Source organism: Thunnus albacares, chromosome 12 (assembly GCF_914725855.1).
Source record: "Thunnus albacares chromosome 12, fThuAlb1.1, whole genome shotgun sequence".
NCBI classification, from domain to species: domain Eukaryota; kingdom Metazoa; phylum Chordata; class Actinopteri; order Scombriformes; family Scombridae; genus Thunnus; species Thunnus albacares.
Window position 1 is genome coordinate 22,416,655 of NC_058117.1, and position 23,223 is coordinate 22,439,877.

The 23,223-nt window shown below is 39.0% G+C and overlaps 1 protein-coding gene across 3 annotated transcripts in view; it reads left to right on the forward strand.

The window, feature by feature from the left end:
- The window catches only part of LOC122994143 (collagen alpha-1(XI) chain-like), an 89,032-nt gene that overhangs the window by 11,883 nt on the left and 53,926 nt on the right, over positions 1 to 23,223 (forward strand). For 2 of the 3 annotated variants that reach the window (XM_044368678.1, XM_044368679.1), the window contains 10 exons: positions 8,334 to 8,462; positions 12,186 to 12,275; positions 12,592 to 12,690; positions 15,495 to 15,791; positions 16,935 to 17,000; positions 18,063 to 18,104; positions 18,482 to 18,544; positions 21,127 to 21,201; positions 21,657 to 21,740; positions 23,146 to 23,202. In XM_044368678.1, coding sequence (XP_044224613.1) covers positions 8,334 to 8,462; positions 12,186 to 12,275; positions 12,592 to 12,690; positions 15,495 to 15,791; positions 16,935 to 17,000; positions 18,063 to 18,104; positions 18,482 to 18,544; positions 21,127 to 21,201; positions 21,657 to 21,740; positions 23,146 to 23,202 — 1,002 coding nt within the window. The remainder of the gene's footprint in view (positions 1 to 8,333; positions 8,463 to 12,185; positions 12,276 to 12,591; positions 12,691 to 15,494; positions 15,792 to 16,934; positions 17,001 to 18,062; positions 18,105 to 18,481; positions 18,545 to 21,126; positions 21,202 to 21,656; positions 21,741 to 23,145; positions 23,203 to 23,223) is intronic. The other variant, XM_044368680.1, reaches the window with a different exon arrangement.

Genomic DNA, 23,223 nt, shown 5'->3' on the forward strand with positions numbered 1-23,223 from the left:
TCATGATAAGGAGAGACAATGTGGTTTATTGCAACATATTTGTGCATTTGGCATTTATTTTAACTAAGTACACAACCATAGTAAATTAGTTTTATAACTTTATGAACAGTAAAGAATGCAGTGAGTGAAAGCCATGGTCATTAGAGTTGGGACTGTCATTAAGGTAATTGAGAGTTGAGTGGAGAGGATAAAAGTAGTATAGCACTTTCACCAAGCCTTTTCTATTTTTAATGCAGATTTAAGACCAACCATTTGGATTTTGTGAGTGTTCTTTGTTTGAACATATATTACACTAAATGATGTAGAATTACCAGGTAATTTGTTTTGTTCTCTTTTTAAAAACCTGGAGAGAAAGAGAAAATGATTCCTTTTGTTCCAAGGTTTGAGGGTTTTTGCCCATTACATGGTGGTTTTTAATCAGTTTATCACACAAAAGCAATGCTGTGGTGGCCCGGCAAGACATTCAGCCATATCTTTAACTGTAAGTATTTCCACTTCAAGTTTAATTGCCTTAGATTTGTTGATTGCAAACTGGCTACTTGTAGGTGAACTGCACTGCTAATGGCAAAAGTTATTACTGGCCATGAGGGACTTGGTCAGTTATTGTACTGTATATTCCTATAGATCAAACAAAGTTTGCAAAAGTATATGTAGGCCATGTGTTTGGTCCAGGATTTGTTGCTTATGGGATTATACCTTGGCATCTATTCCACATCTATTCCTCTGGAGGTATACTACAATCATTATACCTCAGAGGCTATGGAAACTTTTGGAAAACTGCTGGCTGTATTATCTAGACACACTGTGAAAATTTGAAACATCTTTGCAATTAGGTTATTGAGACCAGTTCTTCCAAGGTCTTGTATATATAAATTGCATTTAAATTGTGATAAAAATCTACAGTATTTGTTTTTTAGTGGTTCTTAGGATTCCCAGACGGCTTTATTGTGTAAGTGTTGGGTAAATATGCTCTTCTGAGTAATGTAGTGGTTCCCAGATGGTGGAGAACAAAACATATTGAAAACTACTAGTCAGATTACCAGTTACTTTGGTAAATGGATCCAACAAGAGGCAATTTGCTATAGCTTGTCTTCCATTGGATTATTTTAAAAATGATACATTTACAGCCATCTAAAGACTAACAGATTAAAAAATTGTGGCTGTTTAGTGTACCAAGCCTGAGTTTCACAACTTTATAGCCATTCCTTAGTTTAATTACTGAGGTTTGCTGTGAGCTCTCTCACTAAAACTTCTTTTAGCTGTAAGCACATGGCTACCTTACTGCAGTAGATTGCATAAGCAGGTGTCAAAGCTGGAAGCACAGAGGAGAGTGAATGCTAGGGGAAAATATGATCAGTGTGTGCTTAGTCTTGGCTCAGACTGCACAGCTGTTTAAGAGATATGCTCACTGACCAGGCCTCCAAATGCCTTTTTTCCCTTTCTTTGCTTTTTTCTTCTTTTCAATAAATGCCACAAGATATGTGAAGTGAAATCATCTCCCCTCTCATTTTTTGCAAATCCATTCTTCAGGCTTTAAAGGATTGGGTAGGATTATTTGTTTGTTCCGTAAATATGTGTGTCTGTTGATATGTATGTGCATGCATGCATAAAAGTATGTGCATGTGTGTGTGTGTGTGTGTGAGAAGGGGAGAAAGGGAGAGAGAGGCGAAGATAGTTTGTTTATGTGTCTGTCATTACTGCATACTTGGCTTTTCCAAAACGCTGCCCTTTAAGCAGGATAGTCCTTGGCAGAAGAATCTAACAAGGCTCTGATGGGCTCTAGACCTTAAATTGAATTGTTGTTTATGGTTGAGCTGGCAGGAAGAGAAACTTCTGACTGTTTCTCATCTGTCTCAGTCACTTCTCACCCTCCAGTACCTGTCACAAAAATGTTTTGGTTAAGGTTATGTAATAGGAATATAGTAATTAATTCATATTTGTATTTGTGTTACTGTTACGGAGAAGGTCTTCAGGCACCGCATGTGATATTTTCAACATGTATATCTGCAAACAAACAGATTACTATAAAGTATCTTTGTTCTTTAACTTTTTCTCATTTTCGTCAATTTTACTTGATTGATTGTTTTACATTTTTGTCTTCTACTGATGTAGATTTTATGATATTAGTGAATGAGACCTTTGGAATCCTCCTGGTGTAGTTTCTCCGAGTCTCATACCGTGTGGAGGTATACTCCCTATGGATCCAGTGATGTAAGAGAAAAAAAAGTTCTGAAAAGATCTTATAGTACCAGTTTGCCCTTTTAATCCCAGTTATTTCCCAAAGTGCCCCCTTTTTCAAATTATACCCGCATTTGACCCTCTTGTCCCTTGTGCTTGTGACCAAACATATGACCATCGCTAACAGTTCCCAGCACAGCCAGGAAGTAATGGACCCAAGGTGCTTCTTAACATTTGCTGATGGAAAAGAGCAGAGCGAGGAAAAGGGGTGGGAGAGAGAGAGAGAAAGAGAAAGGGAAGTGAAGAAAGGGCAGGCAGACAAGCAAGCAGATGGTTCAAACAGTTCAACAGTTTTGTGAGCTACTGGCAGAAGAAATGTTTTAATATTCGAAGGGTGCAAGACATTTGTATGCCCTCAGTGCTTGAAAAGAAATCTTATCCCTGCACTGACCACAAAGGCTGCATTTGATAAAAGCTGGGAGAAATCTGGAGAGTATTATACATTTTCCTCTTCTCTGCTTCTTGGTTAATTGTTGTCCTTGTACAGTTTTGAAATTCCATCTGTCTATTTGTTCTTTGTGTTCCCCTCCCAGAGTTTGGAACAGCAGGCTTTTTAGATGATAAGTGTGTCAAGTGTGTGCAGAGATGGGTGCAAGAGATAAAATAAAGAAAATACAGAAGTAAGCTATGGCTACAAAAGATACTGCAAGTTTGCACAATATACACTTGAAAAGCAAAAACATATGCAAGAGTGAAACTTAAAAAACTGTTCATTTGAGCAGAACTATTCCACAAGGCCTCTGAGCTGGCCACATCTGGCTGATGATGCCAGGGGAGGTTCAGTGTCATGGGTAGGTCACAGAGATATTGTCAATTTTCATTTGATGAAATGAAATGAATGAAATCACACATCAAGGTCTGTGGATTGAACTAAGTAACCTGGACATTGTTTCTTGAAAGGTCGGATGTAAATATACACTTTATACTGTCATCTACTGTAATCTCAAAGTGGGATTGCTGTTGTAAAAACCCTTAAAAAATCTTTTATACCCAGTTGAGAAACTGTACATTCCCAACCCAAATGGAATTCTGTTGTGTGGTATGCATATTGTATCTTTAATAGCAGTGACTTTATAAGTACTTTATAAGTTTTTAGATACCAGTTGATCACACAGACATATAATTTGTGATTTTGACGTCCTTTTTTTAAAACCTCTGCATAATATGCATTTGTGTTTTAGTGGGTCAGTCTGCAGATGCTTTGGGCATATTTCCAAATGTGTGTTCCAGGTGCTTTAATATCCCCCAGCTGTTCCTAGAGGCAAAGTGGTGACCTGATGCACCTGGCCAACAAGACAATAATCTTTCAACCACGTAATTACATACTTACATGTTGCTTCGTAGGCATTAGTTGGAACTACATAACATTTGTGTATAGTGTAGATTAGGGCTACAAAGTGGCCTCATTTTTGTTTGTGATTAATCTGCCAATTATTTCCCAGTTTATTGTTTAAGTATATGTCTATAAAATGCCAGAAATTAGTTTTAAAAAATTACCAGTATAATTTCCCCAGCCCAAGGTGATGTCTTCAATGTCTTGTTTTGTCTGATCAGCAGTCAAAAATCCAAATGTATTCGATTAAGAATAATATGAAACAGAGAAAAGAAACAAATCCTCACATTTGAGAAGCTCAGACCGGAGAATGTTTGGTCTGTTTTCTTGAAACAGTTGAAATGATGAATCAATTATCAAAATAGTTGCCAATTAATCTTGTGATTGATTAATTATCTATTGTTTCAGTTCTAGTGTAGAGGAAATTGAATGCATTTGGCCACATCCAAGTCAAATCCAAGACATTAACTCTTAAGACTTACTGCTGAGACTCAAACTCCTGAGATTCACAAATTGATGTTCATTCTAGTTTGTAATGTCTCCTAATTTTGACGCACCCACTTTAAACACAAGCACAGACGTGGGAATATATTCAAGGGAATTCAGCTATGCCCCTTGAATGGTTACCAAATGCAAAACCACTGCTGCATCTGTTAAGCTTCACAGGCATGTTTTCCTCAGAATTTGTACTGGCCAAAGCAAGGTCTACCAGTGAAATGCTTTTTTAAAGAGCCATGTGTTAGAGCCATGGGTAAGATAGCAGTATTGATGAAATAGGCCCTGCACGCTAGCAAGTTCAGATTTAAGCACAGCCTAAGAAGAAGGTCTGTCTGTGAGGCTTAAGTCAGGGCAAAGTGTCTCGAAGGCCAAAAACGAGGCTGGCACCCCTATTAAATTTGAAACTCTAAAGTTGATGAAGTCATAAATTAATTACTTAAAAAGTAGTCCAACAAAGGCAGGATGGGAAACCCCCCCCCCCCCCCCCCCCCCCCCCCCCGTGCCTGCTGTCATCATTGATGCGCTGCCAGCAGGAGCTATATGCGTCTATTCAAAGTTACTGAACGTCTTGATTTTTGAGGCCAGTCACATCCTTGTTTCTTGTGAATGAGGTAATGCATGCCCATAATTCCTTTATCACAATTCCCCCATACCTCTATCCTTCTGAGTGGCATTCGGAAGCTCATATTTGACGTTCTGCTAACAATGTGATGCCAAGGACGCATTTTATGGTCTGCTGAGGTCTTGTTTTATACCTCCCACTACTAGGTGATCATCCAGCTGCCAGTCATTTTCCTTAAGTGACTTCTGTTCCCAGTGGGTGTTGGCCATGTGTTGGGAGGGATACTCTTCACGGCAGATGTCAGGGTCACCTAGCCCAGGGAAAATCTAGTGGTGTCTGCCTGCTGTTTCACATTTGTTAGCTTAAAATCAGATGTGAGACCTGCACGCTGGAGGAAAAAACAGTGGTGTGCTTATTTCCACTACTCTTGTGTTTACTTTATGTTCTTTAGACAAAAGCCCGATGCAGCTTTGCATACTCTGAAATTGCTTTGACTATGGGTGGAATGTGGATGGAAGGAGAGTTTTCATAATCCACTCTTCTTTTGTCTTCGATCAGTCAGACGCTCTTCCTTTTCAGTTTGTCCTTTTATGCACTTTTTCTGTTGAATGGTTGTGTTTGCAGTGTTAAATGAAGGTTGAGGCATGTTGTATTTACACACACATGCACATTGTACACAGACGCATTAATAGATCAATTGTAGTGTAGCCTAGACGGATAATTTATCCCATTGTGTCTTTGCCAGCTCCAAGCTGAGTCAGGGCATTGCTGTAGATCATTCCTGGAACTCTGAGGAGGAACCTCAACAGATGCCAGAAAGATGCACAATCCATTCCAGACAAAAACATCAACAAAAGCACCAAGCTGCAGACAAGGGAATCACACAGGGTTAAAAGAAGCGAGGGGGAACGGTGTGGGAGAAGCCAATCAGGGAGTATGGGAGTGACTGAATAACTGAATAGCTTTATAAATGGGCTAAGTGTGTGTGGTCTCTAGACAAGCCCTGTATGACATTTTTGGACTCTCCTGGACATCTCCACCTACTTTTGTCTTTAACACATTCTTAATACACTGTACTTTCTTACAGAATATATATAAACACAGATATTGAAGCAGACTGTTGGAAAGAAAAAGGTCTTGCTATCCTGAATGTGTCTTCTCAGTCTTGACTGTCATCTCAGTTTCTGGCTCTGACTTTGGAACTATTTGTGCTAGTATAAAAAGCACGTACAGTATGTCGTGGTTGAATGACTGTCATTAGTTTGAGTCATTCTGTTTTTCATTATAGTTTTTGTTCACAATTTTGCTGGTCTGAGGTTCAAATTGTCAAACTTTCAGTCACAAGATCACTTTAACCTTTAGGACACTGCTGTCCAGCACTATTTTAATGAGGTTCTTATCATATAGCTATATGGAGGCATCCTGTCCCTCCAGAAATCCACACACAAATAGCTTAAATGCTGAATCCTGCAAGACATTTTGTTGCCTGGTAATTGTACATACATGAATAAAAACTAACAAATTAACAGTGTTACTAAATAAAGTTTTAATATTCATTTGCATGAGTAAAAAAAGTTATTCAGTCCATTTGAATGAACATGAAATACCCAGTGCAGAATTAATAAACTTGTATGAAGGATATGAACTTGATTATCAACAAGATTGTGCGTGAGAGAGAGAGAGATAAATAGAGTGCATTTGTTCGATTGTTTTTTTTTAAAAATCTCCTACAGCCTATCGCTTTATGACAACAACAGCAAAAAACATTGTTTGTAGCCGTTACTGGTTGGGACAAATGTGTAGTATTCAAACTGTCTTTATGTCACCTTCGAGAGCAAGAGCTTTTCTTGCCTGATCTGCATTTTACGCTAAGATCCTTTGGATTGTAGAGACCTGTAAAGAACCACAAGCTGAGAACAACAAGGCGAGACCCCATCTGTCTACAGTCAGTCTATTCTAAATTTCAAGATCATGTCAATAGTAATGGAACACCGCTGACATGTTATGATGTCAAAGGAGTCATGCAAAAGAAAAAATGTAGTGTTTTCTTGTGGGAGGTAGGTTTCCATGAGTGAGTGATAACCAATATCGACTGATTTATTAATAGCACACCTATTAAATAACACAGTAGGTAAACTGAAGCTTACTGAACATATATCCCTCAGCTCATATGTAATATTTAAGCATGTTTATATTTCCTGGTTGTCATTTCAAAACCTGTTGAGATTTACTGGTCAGGTATGATGGGAACATGAGGCAGTGAATATCTAATGTGTTCCAGAGGTCTAAGCTTGTACAGATGTTGCCTCCTGTAATTTAATGCAATCTGCATGTATGTGCTTCCTCTTTAGGGGCCACCGTGATCGCGGCCTCCTTTCACCTTCACACAGCACTTATTTTCCCTGTTTATTTGTCCTCTTTTTAACTTACTCCAGGTGGATTTTGGAAAGGCTTGTCGAAGCACTGGTAGAGGTAGATGCAGGTCAGCTGAGGTGCCCATATGGTTGATGGGTATAGATAACATCATGCATATCAGTGGCATAGTAGTTCTTGGTTTAGAAATTCCTTAGGAGACAATCATGGAAAAAGAGCCTTTGGCTGATGGAAGAGTTCGGAGTGGGGATCTAATTTCCTTTTCCAAAAGCTCATGAAAAACAGACGGCCTCAGATAAGTGCAGACCTTGGTTATTTATCTGCTGTGTAAGGGGACTTGCCGTCCCTAATGGCTGAGTGAGGGGACGGTACAATAGTTCTCTTTTAAAAGCTTACAGACTCCCCTAAAGCCTTGATTTATTCCATAAAGTTATATGTAATTAATAGTCAAGAGACTATTGCCTCTAGAACTGTACAACATCCTCCTTGTAGTTTTGTGGTCACATTTTATTATCGCCACATTGTTGCAAAGCTGTTGTAATCAGGAAGAAGGTGCATACTTCATGGACATTAACATTTGGTTTCTATTTGCACTCAAGAAATAAAAAAAGTGTTCTCTGGAGAGATTTTAGAGATCGGAGATTGTAAGGTTGTATTGTAGGTGAAGTTTTTTGGATGTCCAGGGTTCAGGAAGTAAAAGTTAAATTCATTTTCAGCGTAGACTATGGGGTATGATTGGTAGTTGGAGCACTTCCAAGGCTTTTATACCTGTTTCGTGTGTACATAAAAAATGTAAGGAATGAGGTCAACTAATTCTGAAGAAGTCTATCATATCAAATCACTTAAAGAGCTTAAAATTCTGTCATGTGCATGCACCGCTAACGGAGTGTGAAAGATGAGGATTAAGTTTTGTAGAAACCCAATAAGTTTAAATCAGTCCACTTTCAGATTCTGGATAAATCTTGTGTGAATTTGGCCACTACGCTTTGGGGTTTTGGTGTCAATTACAATAACAAAGTGTTCTGTCTTGGCTACAGCTTTAATTTGTGCCTCTGAGTTGCTTCTCCTCAACAGCAAGAGTGGTTGAGGCTCCTGGGTATTGTAGTATTTTGAGCCATTTGCCAAGCCAAACTGGAAAAACATGATTTCTCAGAAACTAAGTTGAAATGAATAAAATTGTTGGCTATAACATAGACCTATAGTATCATAAATTATCCAGGAGAGTTCTCTGTTGAAGAACATTGAGGATAAAAGAAAACTTTGACGTGGGAATTCACAGAGACTCTATATTCTGCTGACAGGCTGTTTTTCTTCTCCTTCTTCTTCCAGGGTGACATCCAGCAGCTGCTGATAGTGGAAGACCCCAGAGCAGCCTATGACTACTGTGAACACTACAGCCCTGACTGTGAAACCCCCAACCACCATGACACCCCCCAGGCTCAGGAACCTGAGGAAGAGGTCAGTATCTGGAGTGGAAGAAGGCAGGCTATGGGAGATGGATTGTCATTGGGAGGGAGTCATAGTTGTCCAGAAGGAGGGAGGGGAAAAAAGTTAAACTGGGACAGAGGAGGGGAAGTAGTGGAGGGTTTTTGGTTGGACTGCAGAAAGGATAGGAGAGAGGAATAGTTGTAGTGAGGAAAGGTGGGAGGGAAAGTAAGGGAGTGAGTAAATATGGGAGCTGGAAATTCAGGAAAAATGATAACAGGGATTTGGAAAAAGGCCTTCAGACTTGCTTTGTAAAATTTAGTAAGCAAAGGATGAAGTAAGAGAATAAAATAGGATAGATAGAATCCCCTCGAATTGATGAAAATGGAATAGAGCAATACAAAAATTTGAATTCTCCTCACTTTTTGTGTAAAGGACTGTAAACTATAATGAAACTTTTGAACGTATTTGTGGAAACAGTATCTAAGATTTAAACATCTGGGTGGGCATTTCCAATGGCATCAGTTGACTGACATCTGACAGCCATTGTTTCTAGGAGATGAGCTGTCAACTGCGCTACTGGCTGGAGATCGTCATACGGAATAGCCAAGGATTATTGATGTTTTTTCCCCCTTTTTCTAACAAGCCCACATAGCATTGGTTATGTAAGTTACGGCTAAAAATTTAAGACTTCTGTCCCTTTATAGCATTCAAAATCTGGAGAGTGGAAGCCAGCAAGCTAGGCTAAGCTAGCCAGACAGTGCTATCACAAATACGTACAAAAGTCAAAACAAACACCAGCAATATATATTTACTAAAGATGAAATTTAACTTCAGTTTGGATTTTATAAAAGAAGGCTGGTGTTGTTTTAAAGATGAGGGAAAAGCAAGGAAATTATGCTTTGAGGCACAGGGGAAAGGGTTGGGCGTTGGGTAGTAGGTGTGATTTGAGATGCAACAATGCAGCACATTTCTCCAACCTTGTTTTGAACATTTTTCCTTTAACACTTTTCCATCTGCCAAAAGTAGAGAAAAAGAACTAAAATATTCTCTGTAAATTCTGTGATCTTTAAACGTTATTAAAACATTTCCTCAAGGCATAAGTACTTTGACAGAGACAGGCAGTTTCTATGGCAACTCTAATTTGTCTCTTTCCCTACTCTCTTTCCTGATGGAAACATGCTGACATATCAAACACATTTTAGAGTTTGAACACATCTTCTGAATTTTACATTTTATTGCTACTGGCTCCAAAACATCACTTGTAGCCTCTTTAGCCAAATCTCTCACTTGAAATACAATGCTTTGTGTCAGAGCCTCGTTTTTCTTTTTTCATCTTCATTTTTGTTAATCTGCTAGTTCAAGCCTTTCTGTCGACTGACATTTTCCTTCAGTATTTTACTAAATAACTGATGAGCTCACACTGGAAACTTTTCCCTTTTCCCTGCCACGAAGTCTGAGCCCACTTTGGAGTGGCCCCGTGATTTATATCACTAACGAGTTCTGCAGGCTCTGCCCAGACTCCCAGGGAAATTTAAGCTTTTCCTTCCCCAGCTAGACTCCCAGTACCTGGAAAAGTAGACTTGAGATCCCTGGTTCAAGAAAAATCGGGAGCTGGTTCTCTATTTGAAAATATTGGCTGTACAGTGGGTACCAGTCCTGGAAAATATAGCTTAATCTTCCAGTTTCTCTCAAGCAACAAGACAAGGAGCTTGTCAATTCTAAATAGACAGTAGGGAATCATTTGGTTACATGAACATTGTAACTCTGTTTTACTCATTGTCCAGTTTTGTAAAGTTGTAACAGGATTGTTCTTCCTACATTCCAGGCCAATATTTTGTAGAACTATTTAGTCCCGCACAATTGAAAACATTTCCTCCATAGAACGTAACTGCACACCAGTTTGTTTTTAACTGATTGACATCCCTTATTACTTAATTAACTAAACATCTACGATTCTTCAAAAGCATGGAGCATGGCTTTGACCTTAGCGTCTGAAGATGCTCCTTGACCTGAATCATGCTGCCTTGCAGTTGTCAGCCACATGTGTGCTTCTGGGTTAAAAGAGGAAAATAGAGTGATGCAGGAGGGGGCTTTTTTATGAGCAGACTTAAGTATTTATGCCCATCATGCAAGTCTGTGGTGAAGACCTTCAGCACAGCCGCACACTTCAACACCATAAATCTTTATAAATCCTTCCTTCATTCTCTATCTTTCTCTGTCTTTCTCCCTGACCCTCTTTTTCTTTCTGTTTCCCTCTCAGTCAGTCTGTCTGATTTGGCCAGGGCTTCTCTCTTGAGCGACCTCTCTCTGGGTCACTGCCACTGAACGGAGGCCAGGCCAGTATTGCAGCAGGCCATGGAACTTGTATTATTTTTATGAGCTTAGCAGTTGTTCATGGGACCAATATTTATTTCTTTGCTGATAGAGCAATGCATGTCTGTTAAGTTAATCTGCCTCCCCACTATTTTGACAGTGTCCCGAGAAAGGCAGATCAGGAGGAATTTTAAGTTTTTGACACAGGCCTAAGTGTTTAATTTGCATAATAGTGTTGGGCAGTGCACCAATAAATGTCATTGTGTGTTGGTAATTTAAAAGAATAGTTCGATATTTGGAGAGCTAATGGTAAGATGAGAGGAATAATGACACTTTAATAGCTGTCTGTTAAGCTGGAGCCAGGAGATGGCCCACTTAGATTTGGCTCAAGCTTCTTATTTAACTTACAGAAATGATGTTCTCATCTAACTCTCGGCAAGAAAGCGAATAAGTATATATTTTCCAAAATGTAGAACTAGTCTTTTAGGAGAACTTAAAGAAACAGGCAGATCAGGAGGATTCTAAAATTTTAAATATAGGGCAAAGTTGGCTAAATTGCATAATCAATATGGGTAATGGGCAGTCCCCAACAAATGCCATTAGAGCTAATGGTCCTTGTTGAAAGCAACAAGGAGTATTTGCCACTTCAGGTTTATGTCATTGCATGGTGTTATTATGTTCCCTGTGTGGTGTGTCATATTAAAATTATCTCTGAAATGTACGTAAACCACAACGTAATATGCAAAACAGACCATATTATAACCTAGTGGGCTGTTTTGGAAATCTAAAATAGAATGATCTGTTAAAGAAATTAATAAGAGAGAACACATGTTATTTTCACTGAGACTGTTCTGAGGCTCCAGAATTTTTTTTTTTTACAATGATTTTACTTCCTGCTACTGTTTTCTGTATGTTTCCCTTAATCTACCAACCTGCAACAAGTCAAGAAAACAGATTTCTGTTTTAATTGGCCCATTACTGAGAGCCATGGGCCATTGTTGGCATACAAAGTACAAAGCAGAGACTGATACATTTTCATTGGCATCATATTAACCCTCTAACACCTTGGAAGCAAACAAGAATCTTAATCGCTGTTTGCTCGGTGAACCGCTCAATAGGGTCATGTGACATTCAGAGTGTTTGGGTGGGAAGGGAAGCATAAAGGAACGCTGCATTCATCCATATTCAAAATTGTTAATTTTTCTGATATGGATGTGATGTTTCCCCTTTCATCATTTGACCATGTTATTTCTAAAATAGCATGACAACACACAATATTGTGATCATTTAATGGTTTAAATTTGGTTTAAACTGTTTTGAGAATGACATGCTCTTACATACCATGTAAATAATGTACAATATGTCTCTGAGACATGGTGCTGCCTTATTTACATGATTGCACTGATTGACTGACTGCCCCCCATCCCTTTTCCCTTACAGTACACTAACTATGACTACAGTGAGTTATATGACTACAGTGAAGGAGAGATAACCACTGACACTGTCCCAACTGAAGGAGCCAAGATTGAGGTAACACCTCTACTAATATAGTTATCATGGCTGTTGTCATGAATAACACATATACAAGCATGTGATTTCTTGTCGTCAACCTTTCCATCTTTCATTGTCTCTCTCTTGCCCTCTTTCTTTGTTGATTTAATGGTCTATCTTGATGTCATTATTGCTATTTGCTTTACTTTTAGCTAAATATATGCTATGTACTCCAAATGTATCTAAAAATAGGTCCACCCAATGGTACTGAGGATATGACAACAATTAATAAATAATTTACCCTTGTCACTTTAGTAATGTTTTACTTTGTGTGCTGTGCCTGCTTTGATTTCAGACAAATGTGGGTGGAGACTACTACACCGGTGAGTATGACTACAGCACAGTGGACGGAAATCAGCCTGAAACCCCCACTGAGAATACCGGACAAGGCCAGGTAACTTTTCAAATATGCTTTTTTCTTCTTTTTTTTTTTTTGCAAATATCAAGGCTTAGTGTTATCTTAATTTTGGTCAACAAGAGAAATAATGAACCATCTGACAACATGTTAAAGGAGGTGATACAATATGAAATCAATGTTTTTGATTATTTCCACAGCAGTCAATAGAGGCACAAAGATTGTCCATATCCAAACTGAAAGATACCCATTTATACAATAAAGGCGTCTTGAGGTTAGAAATTGGGAAAGATTATGTCAGATTTTATGGTGGAAGTTTATAACGAATCCTAGACAATATCCTGAATTTCTATAAATCAAAAGCTGTAGAAACAACAAAGTATTTTGTTTGGATAACAGATATTATTTGGTTCAAACCATAGGCTGGATATAAAGATGGACATAGCAAGTTGTGACATTACCCATTTGTTTGCATTGGAGGCAGTTTGAAACCCAGAGTTGCTGCTTACAGTTAGGGCCATCTTTTCCATTTGGAGCCAGAACCTCCCAAATAAGTAGTCTGAAAACATGATGCACTACCTCGGACCCAAGTTAATGCTAGTTTACCAGGAACACCGAATGGTGCATACTTGTGCTAACTTTAGCTAACTAACGTCTTATTATTTTTATTCTTATTTTTATTTTATTAATGGAGCAATAATTTCCAAAATGACCACCTGCACAATATTAGAGGGCCTGAATTTATTGATTTAGATGATAATGACTCATTGAAGAAATGTATTGACTTAGTATTTCATGAGAGAAGTTGACGCTTTTTGAATGGGAGTCTATTAGAGCCAGAGATTTTTTGGAGCCAGTACCTAGCGACTGTCAGTGGTATTGTAATTTATGGGACTTCCACATTAGCTCATATTTCAAGCCGTGGTTGTTGCCGTTTTGTTCAAACCTGCCCCATCGGATATACTTTTAGTTATCATTGAAAATGATCTGTGCATCAGCTGACTTGACCCAAACATTCCAATTTCTAGTTTTGAATTACTGTTTTGAAATTGAATACCAATAAAACTATTTCAAAACTGTGCTTCACTACCAACAAAAACATATTTTTATGATCTTCTTTGGAGGTTGAAACCCAACAAGGTTTCACTAAGATCAAACTGCTTTCTCCCCTCCTTGATTTTCATGAGACATCGCCTGGATAAAGACCGAAGCAGGAAAACTTTGTCATTTAATGAACCATAACAAATGGGAAATCAGTAGACAGACGCATCCTCTATGTTTCTGCAATATCCTGAATTTGGCAGATCCTGTCTTAATTTGTACTAAACCATCACATAAAACACAACATAATTAGGAACATTTGGGGGTTAAACTAAAACAATATGGCCATGTGCTTTGCCAGGCAAATGTCTGCCGACTGAATTGTGATGTATCTTGAGGTGGACAATGCGGCATCAGTCAGCTTTAGACATTACATTCATGTAAAGAGACAGGCCAGAAGGCTATCCATGGAAACTAAATATATACCATCCCATGATGGAACAATTGTCCAATTACGGAAGACTTTGATGCACTGGACACCTTTTTAGACAATGACATGGGGTCATGTTGCCCATAGACCTGAAACAATGCAAAAGAAATACTATGAGTGGATGCTTTTAATAAAAGTGTTTTCCAGTATTGTGTTGTCAGTGAATAATTTAAGTCATGCTTTACAGTCTGTACGGGCATTTGCATTTTTAGGGGGCATTTTGCACTGGGTGTCACTGTTTAAAACTGATAGTAGGTACTATATTCTCTGCTGGTAGTTTGTTGCTCAAAACACTTCAGATTCTCTAAGTCTCACCTAGAGGTAGCCTTGGTTTTTGGGTTGTTAGATGCCCAGTTGTAGAATTAACTTTTTGGTACAAGAAATGCACATTACATTAATGTAAATGTAATGTGTTATAGATAAGATTAGCAACTATTTTGCGAATAATTCAACAGTAAGCCAAAGAGAAATAGATGGGTGAATTACAAGTTGAGAGTTTAAGCCCTGTGTATGTAAATCTTAAAAAATCATTACCTGTTGAGAACATGGAAGCACTCTAACAGAATGTTTAACCTCTAATAATTCTGTCCAGATGTCTTGGACTATGATAAGATCCCATCAAGTGAAATTTACTTTTGTGTTTTGCAATGAACTCAACTGCAAGAACAGCTTTTTACAAATTCAGCTTCGATTTTCACTTCATTGGGTCTTAATTGGTTCTTGAAAAAATGTTTGTCTGTAAACATTTGCATTTGACTTTAATGAAGATTGAAGTATTTAAGATTATTCTCTTACCCCACTAGTCCCTCATATTGTCAATTTACAGCATGAATATATTTTATATACCATATTTTTTTCTTTTTTGTCATGTAGTACCATATTTTACTGTTAACCTTAACATTACACATTAATACCATCAATGTGTCAATACTTTGGGACATCCCCCATTGTGCTTTACAGAGAAAGAAATGATAACATAAGATGTTAATGTTAATAACAGTGCCTGTTGACAAACATATGTGGAATTTCACATATGTTGAGTTTTGGATGCAATCCCAAATTAGACACATGAATATGTGTACAACTATGTTGAATCTGCCTCAGGGAAGTTTCAACTCAGTTGGTGAACCAATAATGTTTGCCTAGTTAACCAAAGTGCTAAATGCTGATGCTTTAACTGCGAATTATGTTATAAAAAACATGTGAATCATTGAAGCTGTTCACATGGTTCCAATTCACTAACCAAACCTCCATGTTCCCTCCCATCTTAACAACCCCTGCTGCCTCTTTGCGATGCCTGGATTGATCCCAGAGCTACGAAGGGGAAATTGTGGATGATTACATCACTGGTGTGGAACAGGTTGGGGTGGACCCCACTGTTGCTGTGGAAGCTGCTGCCCCAGTGGACCCCCAAGGGAAGGCGGATCCTTCAACTGATGTGTATGAGTTTAAGGAATACGACCTGAAGGGATATGACAACAAAGAGTCGTCATATGACTATAGTGATTATGGCGATTACGGCACCACTGACGCCAAACCTACATCTGCAACATATGAGGAGGAGTTTGGTCCTGGTGTGCCAGCGGAGACAGACTTCAGAGAGAGCAGTGTAAGTGCTGGAGTGGTGGTGGAGGGAAGTACGGAGGTGGTGGTCAGGAATGTAGGAAAATGGAAAAGACACTGGTGGCATTTGTTTGATGGGGTGTTTGCAGTACCCGTTTTGTTTGTTGTTTCTAATGGTATCGGGTTATAGCTTAGAGCATTCTGCATGCACATGCACCAAACACAAATACACCAGCAAGCACAGACACACACCCTGTCTATCTAAGTCTCCCACAGATAAACAGATGTCAACCCAGCTGTCAACACAGACACACCCTCCATAACCTCTTGACCCCAGTGACCTCTGCTGTTTATTAAAGACAGCTTTTCTCTGGTTATCCCACCAATGATCAGTTTGGATTACCCGATGACAAACTAGGTCTTAGGAAATGTTAGTCATACCCATTTAGATCAATATCTAGACCCAGACTGAAATATCTGCTGAGGTTGTGTCTGTAGTGGCTAGTTTCCAGCCCCTTCCTTGCCTCAGGATCCAGATTCTCAGAGGCAGGAAGTGACACAGTCCCTGTCTGGATGTTGGCTTGAGATCTGTCTGCCTTGGTTTAATCTCCACCGCTCTATTAGAACTCTCCACCCCACAATCTCAGGACACCGCAGCCCTACTCTATGACTTTCTCAAAAAGCGTTTCCTCTTCAGGCTAAAGTGTACAATCTAGTGGTTTTTGGACACACTGCTGTAGATGGTTTGTGAATTCTTCTCATGTGAAGTCATTGTATGGATAGTGTCAGGTAACAACCCCTGCATTTGTGCGCAGTTGGGGTCTTTTTTGCAGTTACTGGCTTCAAGGAAGCTTAATAAATAGGAGTCAGACCAAAGTCTAAATTATAGCTTCTTGCAAAATGATTCTTGAGGTTTATTTTTCCAGCAGGCCGGGAAAAAAATCAGCTGTTTGCCTTAGCTAACTAAATCCATTTAAGCATGCAGAATACCAGTCAGCATTCTTTTCCTAGCAGTTTTGTTGGTGTTTTGAGTCACCTCTATAAAAAAGAAGATACCCTTCAGGACAGGGGATCTGCTGCTCTTGGTCTCACTTTTTCAATTTTTGGCTTTCAAACCATTGATGCTATGTCTTAAGCGTCTATCCCATTACTGTGTAATAAGCTCACCTTGTTTGTCTTATGTCCATAGGTGAGTGGAGGTCAAAGTTACCTGGGAGAAAAAGGAGAGAAGGGTGAACCCGCTGTCATTGAGCCAGTAAGTAATGCATTTTTCTGCTATGTCATAATTCTGATCATAAAACTTACTGTTGAGTAGGAAGGCTTAGCTTTGTCCAAGCTACTTTTGTGTACCAACGTAAAGCAGCTGACATTCAAATGTTTGAAGTCACATTCAAACATTTCCCCAGTGTAAATGTATTTGAGACAGAAATATTCAAAAACATTTTGATACAATTCAGTTCACAGTTAAATATAATTCAGGATGTCTTTACCTGGCTTTACCGCTCATAAAGTCTGACAGCTAATTATCTATCTATCTATCTATCTATCTATCTATCTATCTATCTATCTATCTATCTATCTATCTATCTATCTAGATTTATTTAGATAGATATGTTGACTGGCTTTCTTATCAACTAAGACTCTCCAACAGTTGTACTGAATAATTTAGAAGAGCCTATAAAAATGCAAAATCAGATTCTCTACACATTTTCTGGAGAATATGTTTTCTTTTATCTATTCTCTTGGACAGATACAGTAAAAAACATATATCTCTTGTTAATATCTTACACTATTAAATAGGATACTTTGATATCTGTTTTTCAGTTGTTTATGTATGTATCTTTATTTTTGTAGTTTTAGTGCAACTGAACTTAAGGTTTTGTTTATTTCACTGAAGCAATGATGACCAATCTTCCCTCCAGATGAGACATAACTAGGTCTAATGGCTGTAGACAAAACAACCACCGTCTACACAAAATGCCCTACAACATAAGTTCTTTGGAAGACCATCCTTTACAATTTAACATGGCAGGCTAAAATTGACTGAAATAGCAGCTGCAATTAACTTCTCTTCTCCCATACCATCTGTACCACCACAGTGTCCCATCCAAATCTTTGACCACACACACGCACACATTATAGAATGCTGCCTCAGATAGCTGAGCTATTGTTAACGTCTCACTTGTAGCTATAAGTAAACCCCTAAACCTCAAAGCCACAGCACCCACTGGCTCTCATTTCTTTCTCCTATTCTCTATTGCCTGTGGATCTACAGGCTGCCCTATAATGCTACTGTATCCACTTTTTCCTTTTTCAGGGGATGCTTATAGAAGGACCCCAAGGAGCCCCCGGCCAAGCAGTGAGTATCACGTTCTCCCACACTCCTGTCTGCCTTCCACAGATGGAGAACAGCTAAAGAGGGAAAAAATGTCTTTATGGAAAGAGCGTCAATCCTGATCGCCAGTGAAGCTTGAGTTGGGAGAGACAGTGAAAGTGTGTATTTGTGCATGAATGTGTGTACATCTGTGTCTGTGTGAGCACAAGAGAGAGTAGGAAGGGGGGTTGGGGGCTATTTTATCTTGAGGCTTATTTCTTTTTGAACCCATGTCTTTGCTTCTGTCTTTGTTGGCCTATGCATGTTAAGTATTGGATAGACTGACTGTAGTGGGAATGCTGGTTAACAGTACTTTGGGATATAATAAGTGTATTTGTGTCTCTCTGTGTGTGTGGTTTCAGGGTCTTCCTGGTACCCCAGGATTGCAGGGTCCCCCAGGTCCCACAGGAGATCCTGGTGAGAGGGTGAGTGAAGGCTGGCCTCATTTTAGAGCTGATTACAGCTGTTTCTGAGAAGCTCTGTCACCCATTTTGTACTCATCATGAACATTTCATTACACCCCTAACAGCCAAATGAAAAAACATACATGCATCAATTCATTTAAATTCCAAATAAGTTGCATATCAAGCAAAAATAAGCCATAGCTCACTTTGTGGGCCCTAATATACTGGAATACTGAGCCATCTTTAGCCATTCATCTTACTTCTAGAATTATGGGAGTCAGCATATATAAACACCCTTTCATTTGTTACCCTGCTGTCTTCTCCTTTATTGGAAAGTCGTGAAGTACACTCAATGCAATGGAATGAATAATACAATTGGACGCAGCTTGCTACTGCAGCAGGAGGGGGGGATTAGCAAGGAGGGGTGCAGGGAAATGAGATATGCCCATAAACTGTCAATATACCAACAAAGAAAAGTTCTGAGAAACAGCTGTGTTGGTATGCTACAGGATTTGTTCAAAGAGTTAGCTGTAAAATATGTAGATGCCTAAACTCCTTTAAACCCTTTTTCCCAGCACTGTGGGATTCCACTCATTTATTTGATTGATTTGATGACACAGAAAAAGTGCCGGTCCCCTCCAGAAGGCTGGATCTCAGCTTGTTTTTCCCAAATGTGGTGATTGCCCCCCACCCCTCTTTCATCACTCTTTTAGCACATCAATTCGTCTCTGGAGGTTAACCCTTGAATTGCTGACAAAAATATATAAACACGCCCCCCTCCAGTATGACCAGCAGATCTCGCCAGTACAAAAGACTTATTGTTCCACAGGGTAAAAGCGATTAGAAAATATGTTGTTGGTCCAAAGTCTGTCACCCCTCCCTTCATTTCCTCCCATGAGAAACCATCTTGCTAAGGATCGACAGGGGGATTAAAAGTGACTCTGTTTCTGTAGTCTTATGGTTTTCCATTGTGCAGTATCTGCCTGGACTCGACGTTTGATCGGCTCATTTCTGTCATGATGTGCTCCCTCCTTTCCCCTTTATCACCACTTTCACAGCCATGAAGAGCCATCATTAACACTAGATACAACTATGCTTACTGAAACAGCCACGGATGAAGAATATTTACCACCTCTGGGTAAAGGCAGATGGGAACACATGGCATCAATTTGAGCCAGCCAGTCTGACATTGCTTCACATGACAAGACTGCTAAATAGATCCTGGTTTCTCTGGAAACAGTGTGTACTACTTGGTCTTGATATTTAAGATACGTTTTTGTCTTTATTAAATCAAAATCTAGTCTCCATTATAATTTAACTGTCAATTCATCATGTCATTATTCAGTATGAGCAATTTTTATGCGATCAGTTTGCTTTTTTATAGTTTTAAGCCACACTTCAGAGACATGGTTTAGGATGTCAGTCGGTCTGTCACTTAAATATCTCATCAATTATTGGATAGATGGCCATGAAATTTGGTACTGACAGTCATGGTCCCCAGAGGATAAATCTTAATGACTTTGATGACCCCCTGACTTTTCATCTGGCACCATAAATGCTTTTCCATCTGTCCAACATTTTAGTTCATGACAAGATTTCTCCAAAACTAATGACCCAGTTTTTCTCAGCCTGGGCTTTTTGAGCTTAATACATGAAAACATGCTAACACACTAAACATTCCATACTTAAAGTTGTTAGCATGATAATGTTAGCATTAAGGTGAAGGCACAGAGTTCAGATGAGGATAATAAAAACAGCTGTGCCTGACAAAGTATAGCCTAGACTCATGAAAGTTAAGCCAAATATGACAACGTAGAGCTGAGTCTGACAAGCTGAGCCTGAGATGATGTCCTTAAATAGCTACTGTAAAGAGGACTGTCAGGCCAAACATTTTTCCACATTTGTGGTAAGAATCTAAAAATATCAAAACTCTCTCCACATTTTTCATTCACCCACCAATTTTGTTTTCTGTGATGTAATAAGCATTATAGCCTCACTGGGCTGTGGAATTTTTTAATCTTGTTATAAAGTCAGTGCTTTCTTGCAGGCAGTACCCTTCGGCCAGCTCATTCTTTACAGAAGGATTAGCTAGTTACATGGAATAGGCAACAACAATGCAGACCGTAGCAAAGTACCCTCCCATTTAAATTATTATTATTATAGATAAAGATGGGGTTTGCTATGAATAATTAGTTGTTCAGTCTCTGCGCTGTTACTTTGCTATTATTTGTTAGTACAGTTATCAGGTGTTTTTTGTTTCTTCCTGTTTTTAATTTGCAGTGAACCTCCAGGGGATTATAGAGAAGCAAAATAAATATTTTCTTGTGGGAAAATAAATGGCTTGCTTAACCAGATTTAATTAATTGTTCCTAGCAGAGTTGTGTACTGGTATACAAGTCAACGAAATAAGAGTTAATAATTTGACTTAAAAACTTTGATGATGTGGTTTGTTAACAACAAAATCCTATCAGTCCTTTAAAAAGCATTATCGTACTTAATGGGGATTCTGTATATTGAGTGGCTGTTGACCTTACATGTCGGTCCGTATTGCATAACACATTCATTGGAAGAACCAACACTCTTTCTCTCCCCTGATTCTCCAGGGTCCTCCAGGGCGTCCTGGAATTCCTGGTTCAGACGGTGTTCCTGGGCCTCCAGGTACCATTCTGATGCTTCCAGTAAGTCCTGCCGCTTTCCACAAGCCCACTGGGCTGTCTTATTTCCATCACACACTGTTCACTCTTCATCTCAGGCACTAGCCCGTGAACTCACTTCATTTAGTAAGACTACCTCATAGCAACACCAGTAGGCCAAAGATCTCAACCTTATTTTCTTTGGTTTACAAATCACTTACCTTGTAAATGTCAGCCAGTGCAATGGAGTGGAACCAGTGACTGTGCTTTTAAAGGCTTGGTGACACATATTTGTGTGTGTGTGTGTGTGTGTCAGCTGCCTGTGCTTGTATGTCAGCATATTGATGTGTGAATGTGTGCATATGTGTGTGTGTGTGGCATGGTGACAGCTTTACAGATTTAACACACTCACTAGGGGGGACCATTAGATGTCTCAGTCTGTAAAAAAGGACAAGTAAGTTTGTTTTTCATTGTGTTTCTTTATGTTTTGTGGCTGACAGTTCCGTGCAGGCGGTGAGGCACACAAGGGACCTGTGGTTACAGCCCAAGAAGCTCAGGCTCAAGCCATCCTATCTCAGGCCAGGGTAAGTACTGATGTTAAACATGACTGAGGTACAACCCACTCAGTTTAGAGGACATTTTACTATTTTTTTATGTCTGTTTTTCTCTATGTCTGTATAGTCAGATACTGTATAACCTCACCCTAATGCAATTCAGATAGAAAAGTGAGGTCTTGATTGATAGGAAATACTGTGATCCAAATGATTTTCTCAGGAAAAAAGTTTATAAGGGAATGTTTTTAATTTATCCAGAAGCTGTGGTGAATCATAATTAAAGCAATCACTATTCAGAATTCCCACTTATCCAATAAATTGTTTAATTCCCAAATATGGGCCTTGCAGTCCGATTGTGTCAGGGTAGGTAGTATACAAAGCAACAGCAGATGTTCACACCCACTCAGGGGTCCTGATAACCGCAGAACTGTTGAAAAATAGGCTGAATTATTCAGGTGCGATCTACAGTAGAACACATGGAGATCATTAAGTATTGCACAAACAGTTCTTATTCACACATTCATAACATTCTATGGACCTGGAGGGCTGCCAGAACTCATGTTAAGCAATGTGTAGAAAGCACTTGTCACCTTTCTATATTTGTCTTTTATTCCTGAGGTTTGGCCTTAAGGGAAGGAAAAGGGAAAAAAATGTCAAGACTTGTAATTTTTTTTAAATGCAAAGTGCATAATAGGCACAATTGCTGAACAATCTGGAAATGTTCACCAGTGCTTCTTTAATGATTTGTTTTCCCCACACCTGCACCTTCACAACCACAATATGCTATATGAGTGATTTGATCTTAAGTGTAGTGTCAAGCATGAATTGCTGTCCTTTGAATTAGCAAATTCACCCGTTCAGTAATCAGGCTGCAAATAAATCCCAGACAATTTTTTTGGCAGTACCACACTGTGGTCAACCATGAATAGGAACAAAGACCAAAGTGGTAAACCGTGAACAAGAACAAAGTAAAGTTTGCACACTATATGGTTTCATGCTATCCAGAGGTTAAATGGAAGGCTTTTTTATTAGGGTTTTATTTATTATTTGCAGACCCATTTTGGCATTAAGTCCAGGTAGTTTAATGAATGTTGTATGAATAGAAGTATAACTAATTCCCACTTTATTACAGGAACTACATGTAGCATTTTAAAATCCATACCAAATTCAAAACAAGATATTTCAAGTGATTGTAAAAAAATAAAAAATAAAAAAATAAAGCCAGCTTCTTATGTTAAGTTTCTAACTTTCAACAATTTCCTCATCAGGCCAAGAACAGATGATCTCAAGATCACATCAATGAATGTATTCATACATCCTTTTGTTAGGAGAACAAACATTGCTTTTTTGCCCAGAACCATTTGGTGCAGACAAGTGAAAGTGTCAACCCTGCTGGTGACCAGTGGTTTATGGGTTGTTTCTTTCTGATCCACAGCTGGCTATGAGAGGTCCTCCAGGGCCAGCAGGCATGACAGGAAGATCTGGTCCTGTGGTGAGTAGTTTTCAAGCACTT